Source organism: Electrona antarctica (assembly GCF_951216825.1).
Source record: "Electrona antarctica genome assembly, chromosome: 7".
NCBI classification, from domain to species: Eukaryota; Metazoa; Chordata; class Actinopteri; order Myctophiformes; family Myctophidae; genus Electrona; species Electrona antarctica.
The window spans coordinates 55,063,128-55,076,022 of NC_136812.1; the positions used below are offsets into that span (position 1 = coordinate 55,063,128).

The following is a 12,895-nucleotide window of genomic DNA, read 5'->3' on the forward strand; positions in this document are numbered from 1 at the left end:
ATTTTCTATATGTGTTTTAAAAGAGAAATCCTCATCTAGCCAGATCCCTAAATACTTATATGATGAGACCCGCTCAATGTGTGCCCCTCTCAGAGACAGTATGGGGTCACCTGTTTCCACTTTTGTTTTATTTGAAAACAACATGTACTTCGTCTTGCCTACATTTAGGGCTTTAATTGGCTCCCTATCTTGTGCAGGGGGGTTACTTTGGCCAGTTTGAAATCTTGGGGGATCTGTCCCTGTTTGATGGAGAGGTTTATTATGTGGGTGATGATTGGAGCTATAGAGATGGCAGTGTCTCTGATAAATTTGGAGGGAATATTGTCATGGCCAGTGGCCTTGTGGGGTTGAAGGGCACTCAGTTTTTTTAAGTACCTCCTCTGTTGTTACCATTGCTAGTTTAAAATAATCTTTACAACCACCTAGGTTTTTGTAGAAGGCTTTGATGTGCTCTACACCAAAGCACCCGGAGTGGGAGGGAAGTGCGTTGTTGCAATGTTTGTAGAAGATGTTTAAGTAGTTGGCTACCTCAAGCTTGTCGTTTGATTTGATGTTTATGTTTGTAGTTTCTGACCGCAGCCTAGTTGGTTGTTTAGTAGCTTCCAGAGCTCCCGAGGATTGTTTTTGTTTTCCTCTGCTTTATCATTGATCAAGTTTATTTTTGCAGATTTGGTCATGGTAGTTACAATGTTTCTTAGCTTGTTTTCTTTTGTTGGGTTTTTAGGATGCCCAGTTGGGTTTGGAGATCACTGTCGAAGCGCCAGCTTGGACTTGCATTTAAGAAGTTCATGTAATGTTGCAAAGTTGTTTATTACAAAGCATGAATTAAATGAAAAATATAAATGAGTATGAAGTTATAATTGACACAAAAAGAATGGCCCCCCTAAAATCGCCTATGGCCTTTACCATAAACTGTACAAGGTTAGTGCTTTCCCCCTGTATGACTCCATGTTATTTGTTCTCTTTTTTTACATCTTGCATAAGACTACATCCTTTATCACAAACTGTACAAATGAAAGACTAATCCCCTGCATGAGTCCTCATGTGTTTTTTTAGGCCACCACTGTGACTAAAGACTTTACCACAAACTTTGCAACTAAGTTGCAAAGTTAAGGGCTTTTCCCCTGTATGAGTCCTCATGTGTATTTTAATAACACTACTCTGACTAAAGCCTTTACCACATACTGTGCAACTAAAGGGCTTCTCCCCTGTATGAGTCCTCATGTGTATGTTTAAAGCACGACCTTGAATAAAGCCTTTACCACAAACTTTGCAACTAAATGGCTTTTCCCCCGTATGAGTCATCATGTGTGATTTCAGATTAACAATTTGACTAAAGCCTTTAGCACAAACTTTGCAAGTAAAGGGCTTTTCCCCTGTATGAGTCCTCATGTGTTTATTAAGATCACCACTTACAATAAAGCCTTTACCACAAACTTTGCAATTAAAAGGCTTTTCCCCTGTATGAATCATCAGGTGTCTTTTTAGACTGCCATTGTTACTAAAGTCTTTACTACAAACATTGCAATTAAAGGGCTTTTCCCCTGTATGGGTCCTCGTGTGTCTTTTTAGACCACCACCTTCAATAAAGCCTTTACCACAAAATTTGCAATTATAAGGCTTTTCCCCTGTATGAATCATCAGGTGTCTTTTTAGATTGACATTGTGATTAAAGCCTTTACTACAAACTTTGCATTTAAAGGACTTTTCCCCTTTGCAATTAATGGGCTTTTCCCCTGTTTGGATCCTCATGTGTTTTTTTAGATCACCACTGTGAATAAAGCCTTTAGCACAAACTTCGCAACTAAAGGGCCTTTCCCCTGTATGAATCATCACATGTCTTTTAAGAACACTACTGTGACTAAAGCCTTTACCACAATCATTGCAACAAAATGGCTTCTCCCCTGTATGACTCCTCATGTGTGTTTTCAGATGAGTCATTGCACTAAAGCCTTTAGCACAAATGTAGCAACTAAAGGGCTTTTCCCCAGTATGAGTCCTCATGTGTATTTTAATAACACTACTCTGACTAAAGCCTTTACCACAAACTTTGCAACTAAAGGGCTTCTCCCCTGTATGAGTCCTCATGTGTGATTGCAAAGTAATCTTTCGTCTAAAGCCTTTACCACAAACTTTGCAACTAAAGGGTTTTTCCCCTGTATGAATCATCATGTGTCTTTTAAGATTAATCATTTGACTAAAGCCTTTACCACAAACTTTGCAAGCAAAGGACTTCTCATCTGTATGAATAACTGTGTGCATCTTTAGACCTGCCTTGTGACTAAACATTTTGCCATACTCTGTACAACTAAAACCTTTGTCTGTGTGGCTCTCCGTTTTGTGTTGATGATGAGTTTGTGTTGATGTCAGGTCCTGAGACAGCTTGTGGTTTGAAGACAATGTTAGTTCTTCCACATTTCGAGTCTCGTGTAAATCCACCGTGTTTACTTCCGACTGACCTTCCCTGGTCTCCTCCCAGCCATCACTGGCTTCAGTGTCGTCAGATTCAGAACAGTGTGGAGAGAGGAGCTGCTCATCTCTGGTTGGTTGTTTTGTTCCACAGTCCTCTACATCAGCTTGTGTTTTCATGTGTCCAGTTGAGGTGCTGGCTTCAGCCTCTGTCTCTCTGTTTTCATCATCATCTTCACTTTTTACTGCTAGAAACGTCATCACCTCTTCTGGTCTTTGAAGTAGCTCCTCTTGTTCATCTTTAATGTGTGGAGGTTGAGTTTCCACCTGGACAAGACTGGGACTCCTCTCCTCATGTTCAGAGGAAACCTCTTTACACACAGGCAGGTGCAGGAAGTCTAGGGGGAAAAAGGTACAATGAGAGCTGACAGGAAATGGGGGAGAGAGATTCGGGAATGACTCGGTCGCCCCCCTCTCTCTCTCTAACACATGCTTGCCGCGGGACAGACACAAATCAAAACCAACACGCACATTTGTAACGAGACCGGATCAAGTCGAGACCGCGTCTGTTTGGAGGAGGTGGAGTGGACTGCCACACTGTCGTTGGATGGATGAGCCTGGGTCTTTATAGTCACACTACTTACATTGAAGCGTTCTTTTCTGTGCTCGAAAAAAGTGAAGTAGTGAGACTATAATATCATAGGACTCGAAAATATCATAGAAATCTTTAAATACGTTACTTGTAACGCGTTATTGTGCAGCCCTCTTAGCTTTCCGAATGCCAAACGCGACCTATTTGCGTTGGGTTTTGCATCACATATAGTCGACCAATATCCAACACAGACTTATGAATTGAAACTTTGGATATTCACAGGGACTGCTACTTGCATCAGGGAGCTCATTAACCTGCAAATTAAATATGAGCACATGTTCAGCACAAAAAATGCATCCACAGAAGCTTGGGAGAAAGTATTATTTATTTCAATGTTGAGCCATCCACCAACACTCACCTTTGTACACGTCACAGTCAACCAACAAGAAATTCTATTTGCATTCTTCACTGATCATTAAGGCGATGAATGAAGAAAAATGCTGTGAAGTACAGGCCTACCACACCAAAATGTCACCTATTTTAGGCTCCTATTCTAGATATTTTTGACATGATGTAGGCCAATAGCTACTGGGCCTACCGATGTGTATTGATTTATTATGAGCAAAACTATATATAAGCCATGGCATAATTCCTAACAGCTTCATCGTCACGCAACTGGATCCGGAAGGGGGGAACCCGCTACCGCTTGTATATGTGTAACCATGGCAACGAATGGTTTCCGTTTCCTGAACATTGTATTATTTTTTGATGATAGAATAAAATCAATCAAAACAGTGAGCTATATGGGGAGTTTTGGGGAGAAATCAATGCATTCCACAGGGTTGGGGCAGCAATTCCAGAACAGTGGAAAACATGGCAATTAGATAACATCACTGTTGATTTATCAATACCAACATTTCAGTTAATAGGCCATAACAGTTTTGTCTGGTCGAGTGTGGGTTGGACTTGGACGTGGGTTCAACTCATAGCTTGAGTCGCACTAACATTGGCCCCATATGGAACGTCACTCTGCCATAATGTACTGTAGCTCTACATATCGGAAGATGTTCCATGTGGGGCTGGACTTGTGTCGACATCCACGCTTGCTGCTTCAGTATGTTAGTCAGTGTACAGCTTGGATATCAGTGTAGATTTGATTTATATAACACACAGCCATTAATTCCAAACTGCTGGCAACAAAAGTGAGTACATCCTTAATGTCCAAATTGGGCCCAAGTGTCAATATTTGGTGTAGCCACCATTACTTTCCGGCACTGCCTTCACCCTCCTGGGCATGGAGTTCACCAGAGCTTCACAGGTTGCCACTGGAATCATCTCCCACTCCTCCATGATGACATCACGGAGCTGGTAGATGTTAGAGACCTTACGCTCCTTCACCTTCTGTTTTTTAGGATGCCCCAGAGATGCTCAATAGGGTTTAGGTCTGGAGACATGCTTGGCCAGTCCATCACCTTTACTTTGAGCTTCTTTAGCAAGGCAGTGGTCATCTTGGAGGAGTGTTTGGGGTCATTATCATGTTGGAATACTGCCCTGCAGCCCAGTTTCTGAAGGGAGGTGATCATGCTCAGCGTCATATCCAGAGGTTGTCTTTGGGAAATAGACGTAGGAGTGCTGCCAGCATTGCTGCAGAGGTTAAAGGGGTGGGGTGTCAGCCTGTCAGTGCTCAGACCATACGCCACACACGGCATCAAATTGGTCTCTATGGCTGTCGTCCCAGAAGGAAGCCTTTTCTATAGATGATGCACAAGAAAGGCCGCAAACAGTTTGCTGTAGACAATCAGACTAAAGACATGGATTACTGGAACCATGTCCTGTGGTCTGATGAGACCAAGATAAATGTATTTGGTTCAGATGGTGTCAAGCGTGTGTGGCGGGAGCAGCCAGGTGAGGAGTACAAAGACAAGTGTGCCTTGCCTACAGTGAATAATTGTGGTGGGAGTGTCATGGTCTGGGGCTGTAGGAGTGCTGCCGGCAATGGGAATCTACAGTTCATTGAGGGAACCATGAATGCCAACATATACTGTGACATACTGAAGCAGAGCATGATCCCCTCCCTTCAGAAACTGGGCCGCAGGGCAGTATTCCAACATGATAATGACCGCACTGCCTTGCTAAAGACGCTGAGAGTAAATGCGATGGACTGGCCAAGCATGTCTCCAGACATAAAACCTATTGAGCATCTCTGGGGAATCCTGAGAAGGTGGAGGAGCGTAAGGTCTCTAACATCCACCAGCTCCGTGATGTCATCATGGAGACATCAGTTGGAGATTATTCCAGTGGCAACCTGTGAAGCTCTGGTGAACTCCATGCCCAGGAGGGCGAAGGCAGTGCTGGAAAGTAATGGCGGCCACACAAAATATTGACACCAATTTGGACATTTTCACTTAAGGGTGTACTCACTTTTGTTGACAGCTGTTTGGAATTAATGGCTGTGTTTTTAGTTATTTTGAGGGGGAAATAAAATCTACACTGATATCCAAGCTGTACACTGACTACATTGTATCAAAGTGTCGTTTCTTCAGTATTGTCACATGAAGAGATATAATTATTTTTTTGCAGAAATGTGAGGGGTGTACTCACTTTTGTGAGATACTGTATAGATAGATAGATAGATAGAGAGTTAAACATCTGAATTACATAATTTACAAGAAGTCTACACAATTAGAGAAAGTAGAAGAGTTGTTATTTAGATGCCTGCTATCTCTGCAGCATGGAATTGTGGACAAAATCGTATCCAACGATAAAGTATTCAAAGTTTTGGCTAAATCTCATCAAATGGTGGTCCGTGGCTCAAATGCCCAATGAATAGTGAAAAGGGTTGAAAACCACTGCTATAAAAGGTTTGAATCTTGTACCTCAGCGCAGAGTGGTGGCTGGAAAATCAGATTACCCATTGCCCACATTTTCCAAATTTTTAATTTGATGGAGCGCTGATTGTGCTCTGCTGTAAATAGTAAGGATACACGATATAATAGGTAGCATAATCAGAATGGGCCATATCGGCCATAAAAATGCCATATCGGTATTGGAACTGTCTCAAACGAATCCAGATTATTTAAATCGGTTTTCCCCAGCAAAATAAATAAATAAATGAATAATGTAAAAAGTCATCAATATAATACAGTTTCTAGTACCTCTAGTCTAGAACAAAAGCCAAATCAAATATGATGTAAAATCTTAATAAACTGAGCGGTGGATTGTGTGTCTTTCCCTAGTGAGTCTGATCGAGGGTAGCTACTGGGACGTAAGTCAGGACTTGATCACCCCGGCTGGGTCACCTGAGTGAGGGGTATGATGTTTGTGAGACCCAAAACCCTGATGACCTTGGGATACATCACTGACGATACGTCCCCGGTGCATCCATGAGATGTATTTTTGTTCTGAAAACAGACACTTGGTGAGGCTATGATTGAATACTTTATTAACATGCTTTAGGCTAAGCCCCTAAGTGACGTTTCGCGCTACAGTACCCAGAAGTGCCAGCAATCGTGGTTGGAGATCTGAACCAGTGTTATCTGGACACTGTGTTTCCAGGATTTGAACAATATGTATGTGGATGTGACTAGGAAAAATAACATTTTGGGCAAGTGTTATCACTGTTATGTGAACATTACAAATGCTTTTGTAGCCAAGGTCGGTCCACCTAGAGAGACCTACAATCAATAGATAATTAATAGACTACAGGTGTTGGCTAGAGTGAGAGAAAACGCATCATCACTCGTCAACTCTGCATGCACAGCTGGGTTGAGTGGATGTTTTTTACACATGATCACAACCTCAGTTAGCGTCTTGTGTTGTTGTTGCTGAATACAGGACTTTTCAGGTGGAATAATTTATTTGGAACAATAAAATAAGAAGACACGCAGCAGGACTGCAAGTAGGAGGAAAGAGGTAGAAGTGTTCGGACGGACAAGCTCTTTGTTCAACAACATCACTGTGTAAAACTGTGTGGCCCATGCAGTATATCAATTTGACCCAACATGAAACATGCATTTATAACAGTGAAGTGCCGGTTACTTTAGAGTTACCCCGCTCTGAACCTCATCCCCTATCATCTCCCTTCATGTTTGTTATGAAATAGCAGCATTGATAAGCAGCCTGTCTGGGCGCTGTGACGAAAAATACTGCCGTAACGCTTGTTTTGCGATTTGATATAAACGATGGAGCTCCTTTTAAACGACAGACATTTTCTGTCGTCGATACGATATATATATCGTCATATCGCACAGCCCTACTTTGAACATTATTTCACAGTGTTTAGCTTTGGTAGTTGGACGAACTACAGCTGTAAATATATTGTCTGTTTCATTCATAAAAAAGGCAATTTACTGCAAACATTATTTATTTAGATATATGTATATATTTAGATTTTAGCGCTTTTTCTGCCTGAGTACATACAGTAAGCTGACTGTAAATGGGGGGGGGGGGGGGGATTGGGGAATGACACGCAGCAAAGGCTGCCGGAATTGGGAGTCGAACCCGCAACACACTGTGAGGTTTAGCAGCCTAGGTGCCCGGACCTCTAGGCCGGCCCATGCCAACAGCAAACATTCAAATTTAACAACTCAGAATTGAAGCAGATTCCAGTTTGGACACGCCTATTAGCCTTTCAATAAAAGGAAAAAGGAAGAGAGAGAGAGAGAGAATAAAACGTACTGATGTCCAGGTGGTTTTCAGATTCCTGTTTAACACTCCAAAACCTCTTCACCTTCAGGCTGGACTCTGCACTCTGGCCTGCAATGAAGGAATAGAATAAGGACTTTAATTGCTAAGATGCGTTTACACTTGGGGTTCTATATAAAGAACTAGGTGTCTTTTTAATAAAAAATCAACTATTTGTGTTCATTCAACGTGGACAGAAACTGCAAACTCAGTACAAGAACAAACTTTCTTCAGGAACTTTTCAGTCTTACACCAGTGAGTTCCGGGACTCTCTACAATAATAATAATAATAATAATAATAATGGATTGCATTTTTATAGCTCTTTTCTATGCACTACGTGCTTACCCAAAGCGCTTTACAATGGTCCATTCATTCATACATTGGGAGGTGAAGCGGCGAACAGTCAACGCCAGTGTCCTCACTTCCCACACCAATGGTGGGGTTCAGTGTCTTGCCCAAGGACACTTCGACATGTGGACAGAAGGACCCGGGATTCGAACCGCCAACCCATGGATCATTGGACGACCTGCTCTACATCCTGAGCCACAGACACCCCATTGACAACCTAGCAATATCACTGAGGTTTAGGCATAATTTTAACAAGTTTATGTTTAGGAATAAGGTTAGGTTTTTTGGAGGGCGGTGGGCAGGTGTTCCGCAGGCCGCAAATTTGGGTGTCTCGCAATTTTGGGGGAGGTTATGTTATAGAATGTTTTAGTGATGGGAGATTAATCGGCAAACACATCGGTATCGGCCGATTTTAGTTGTTTTTAGATTAATCGGCATCAGTTCGATTAATCAATCAGACCGATAAATGAATCGGTACTATTAATCGGTCTGTCTTTACAGATTAACAAGCCCAAAGTAACAGCTTGAACAGATCTACAAGCTCACAATATTAAATATAAAGGTATTAAAGTTAAATCTGGCTTGCCTAAGCCTGCAGTGCAGAAACCCTGTTACATGTATTTTTCAGAATGGACAAAATTATTATAATTTTTCAATACAGAATGAGATCATATCGACATAGGTAATATCGGTTATCAGCCATAACAGCAATTCATTATATTGGATATCGATATCAGCCAAAACGTCTCATCGGCACATCCCTGGAAATTTTCACACCAGAATTGTAGTACAATAGATGGTTGTGCTCTGTAAATAGTAGGGATACACGATATAATAGGTAGCATAATCGGAATGGGCCATATAAATGGCCGATATGCTTAGATTTCCCTCAAATATTTCTGGCAGAAGCCGTTGGGGGCTAATTTAACTGAATTTCACCCTGCATCCCCTAACATTGCGTAGTTGTTATTGCACAGTTATACCTAGGTGTCTATACCTGCGTATAGACACCTAGAATTGTGTGGTTGGTACACAAAATGCGTGCAGGTTGGTAGGTCTGAATACCTGGTGGCGACCATTCCAAGTTTGCAAATTTTGACCCGGGGTGAGTGTCTTCTGGGACGAGAATTCTTGTATTTAAATAAAACAGTACATACCTATCTTGTACAGTTTCACTACAGGTTGCATCGCTGCATAAAGCAGTCCACGTCCCTGGTCCGTCTCTCGCTGTTCCTCTGACAACGTTGATGTTTTTGTCTCTCTAGATACTGTAGACCTCTCCCTGTGGTGCTCTGTGGAAATCACCAATAGAAAGAACCTTTGGCTATCATTCAGCAACCTCACATTATACCATCATGTAATCAAATCAAACTATAGACGTCTACCATGCTCTGTTCAGTTGAAAGGTGCTAATATCATTGTCCCCCATCCTGATATAAACACCAGGTGAAACATTTTAATTAAATCTAGGTGTTGACACTAAGGGTTGCCCACCTGCACCTGGCAGGTAAATTAAACTCTTGGGCATGTGGAGTCTGCTTTCAGGTTGCCCGACCGAGCAAGTGCTTGTTTGGGAGGGGACGCAGCCGTCTACAAGCACAACACAAGAGATCTGTCTAAACACCTGTCGCTAGAGCGCGACATACTAATTCCTACACGGGTTGTGCTTATAACCACGCCCCGGGCAAGTTAAGTTTACTGATGTTAAGGTTAGGTATAGTTTTACTGAGGTTAAGGTTAGGGTTAGGTTTAGGCTGTCAATCACAGCGACTGGCCAATCACAGCGCGTCTTTGCACAACCCGTGTAGGCTTTGGTATGACGCCGCTAGAGCACTCTGTTTTCTGGTCTGTGGAATGTCACATAAGAGCACTGTTTATGCTATTTTCACTGTGGCTACACTTAGAAATATAAAATAAGTGTGAACCCATAATCACATTCATAGCTATGTAGGTATTTAGCATAACATTTGACAGGTAGGACATTTTTTATCGCACAGGCCCATCATTTATTATAATGGACAATTTACTTTTCGGGCAAGTGGGCATGGTCTTTTGGCAAGTACAATCTAAGCTGTACTTTGACCGACGGGTCCTCTGAGACCTTAGTGTCAACCCCTAAATAAATTGAAAAATGTCCTAGAAATTGTGAAAAGTAAGCTATTTTAGCCATTTTGGATTTAAGTCACCTATGGGTTCTTGGCTTTTTTTGTCGGAAGTTCCCAATGGCAGTAATGAGGGGGAGTATCCAGTGAAAGCCAGAATTACGCTCAATGTAAACAGGAATTAATCAAGGGTGAAAATGTACGTTTGCCCATAGACTAGACAGGATTAAAATATGTCTCTATTGAAAACTACGGGTGAATACATTGCACAGGGTGAGCATCGTATATTTTGCATTTGTACATGTTTGGAGTTTTACGGGCTCAGCAGGTGTCTCTCTAGTGTCCACAGGGGAAAGAGCACCAACATGCTCATAAATATGAAAATGTCAAATTTGATTCAAATACATCTACGAGTGTGTAACAGTATACCTGCAGCAAGAGAGAGAGATAGAGAGGTGTGTGTGTGTGTGTGTGTGTGTGTGTGTGTGTGTGACACATACCTGCAGTGTGTAGTTTGATGTTGTGTATGTGTAGAGTCTCCATCTCTCTCTGAAAGAGGCTGCAGATTACCTCTGCGACCATACTGAGTCGCTCCAGCACAAGCACTCTGACATCAAGTTTCACACGACAGACATCAACACTTTGTTGTTTTTCTAAAACACACAATATGTCCTCTCCCACCGACGTCATGTGTTCGTTTATCTTCAGCCGTACAGACTCCATTTGACACGTTTTGACCTCCTTTAGAGACCGTTTTCACCACGCTGTGTTCACACCACGATGAACAAACTAACGTTTCTTTGTTGTGGAAAAAAAAGACACGAAAGTTCCGGATCAATGTGTTTGTTTGACGCATGCGCAATAATGGACCCAGGCACTGTGGCTTTAATGCATTTCGCCCCCTGGTGGAGGATATGTGTAACTGTCACTGAAAGAGATCATTAGACTATAGTTAGCACGTGGAATTGTAGGCATTTAGTTTGACTCCGTTCGACTGCCACAGATAAATATTGTGAAAATCATAATACCCAATCTATAAGCTCACAACGCCTCGCAGAGCAAGGCGTTGTGAGCTTGTGATTGCCTCTTTCTTACCCATATTTGACAATTTGGCCAATTTGGAATTAAAAAGGTATTAAGTCATTAAATTGTAACTGTTCAACTGTGCAGACAGCTACATTGTAGCCCTATACACTTATACTATGTTGGTTTGTTTAATGTTGAGTGTGAAAACAATGTTGCACATTAAACTAATCTGGGGATCCCCCCAAAAAATTGTGGACCCTCTGGAGAACCTGACACCCAGTCTGAGAGTCAATAATGATCTCTTCTAGGAGGTGACCAGATACATACACTGACACCACGGTATACAGGAACGCCCAAAAACGTCACATCTGGTTTTAGCCTGGGGTAAGAATTTTCTATGGCTGCCAATGCAACTTGTCCAATCCTTAATCACATACGGACAAACATCTATGCCGATGCTATCTAACTTGCGGAGGTAGCGTGCCTTGTCCACGGGCAACAGATCTTTCAACGTATGGCATTTGTTGGAATGTATTAAGATGATCATTAATTGCCTGTGTATATATATATCATTGTATGTATATTTATATATATACCTTTATTGCCTGTATATCATTGTGGGTATGTTTATATATACTTCTGTATTGAGAGCACGTGACCTGATACCGGTCACGTGATCACCCCTGATCTGCATATAAGGAAGTGAAAATAAACACACTGCTCTCAGCCATGGTCTAAGAAGCAAAGGCATATCTGCTCTCTGAGTCTCTTTATTATCCTCCGTCATGTTTCCGGCTAGCTCTGAGTTGTTGTTTGTTTGACGCTATGCTAGCTTTGTTCAACAGGTCATGGAGCCCAGTGGTAGAAACAACAACAGCCAATGGAGCCGAATTCGTTTTGACGGAGATGAAAGGAACTTTGAATTATGGTTGGTAAAATTTCTCGGTTACCTCCGGCTGAAAGGGCTGAAAGACACTATACTTTACGAGCCCGATGTCGACGACGAAGAAATACTCGATGGAGATGAGGCCGCAGCAAGAGACGCTGCAGCCAAGGTGAAAGCCATTGAGGACACCGAGAAGAATGAAAACGCTTATGCTGAACTGGTTCAGGTGCTCGATGATACAAGTTTGTCGTTGGTTATGCGTGAGGCAGCGGATGACGGAAGAAAGGCGTTACAGATTCTGAAAGATCACTATGCGGGCAAGGGGAAACCGAGGGTGATCAGTTTGTACACAGAGCTGACATCGCTCCGGAAAACTGCAGATGAAACAATGACTATATTATGCGAGCAGAAATAGCTATCACGGCACTGAGGAATGCGGAAGAGACTTTGAGTGATGGCTTGCTAACAGCTATGGTTCTGAAGGGGCTGCCAGAATCTTATAAGCCATTTTCCATCCACATCGCACAAAGTGACGACAGGATCACCTTCGCCGACTTTAAGTCCAAACTGAGGAGTTACGAGATCACTGAAAGGTTCAGTAGCAGTTCCGGGGATGACAGCGTGATGAGACTAAGAAGCAAGGACAACGACGTGAGACTGTCCTGTTATAACTGCGGCCAGAGGGGGCACAAATCATTTGAGTGCGGAGATGCTGCTGGTCAGAAAGAACAGAGACAGTGGTGCAGTCTTTGCAGAAGTCCAACACATAACGACACCAACTGCAGACGAAGAAGACGGAAAGACAACGTCAATGTGACGCAGGATGAAGAGGAGCACACGTTCGCCTT

General features: G+C 42.4%; 1 protein-coding gene across 2 annotated transcripts; it reads right to left on the reverse strand.

Moving 5' to 3' along the window:
• Positions 1-726: 726 nt before the first annotated feature.
• Positions 727-10,975, reverse strand: LOC306926915 (uncharacterized protein). 2 transcript variants are annotated; one of them, XM_079506424.1, is made up of 4 exons: positions 10,636-10,975; positions 9,191-9,325; positions 7,679-7,756; positions 727-2,807 (listed from the first exon to the last, which is right to left on the reverse strand). In XM_079506424.1, exons 1-4 carry the CDS (start codon positions 10,856-10,858, stop codon positions 1,021-1,023), a joined length of 2,223 nt encoding a protein of 740 aa, XP_079362550.1. In that variant the 5' UTR covers positions 10,859-10,975; the 3' UTR covers positions 727-1,020. The 2 variants fall into 2 exon arrangements, with proteins under 2 accessions (XP_079362550.1, XP_079362551.1); XM_079506425.1 differs by lacking the exon at positions 7,679-7,756.
• Between the last annotated feature and the right edge of the window lie 1,920 nt (positions 10,976-12,895).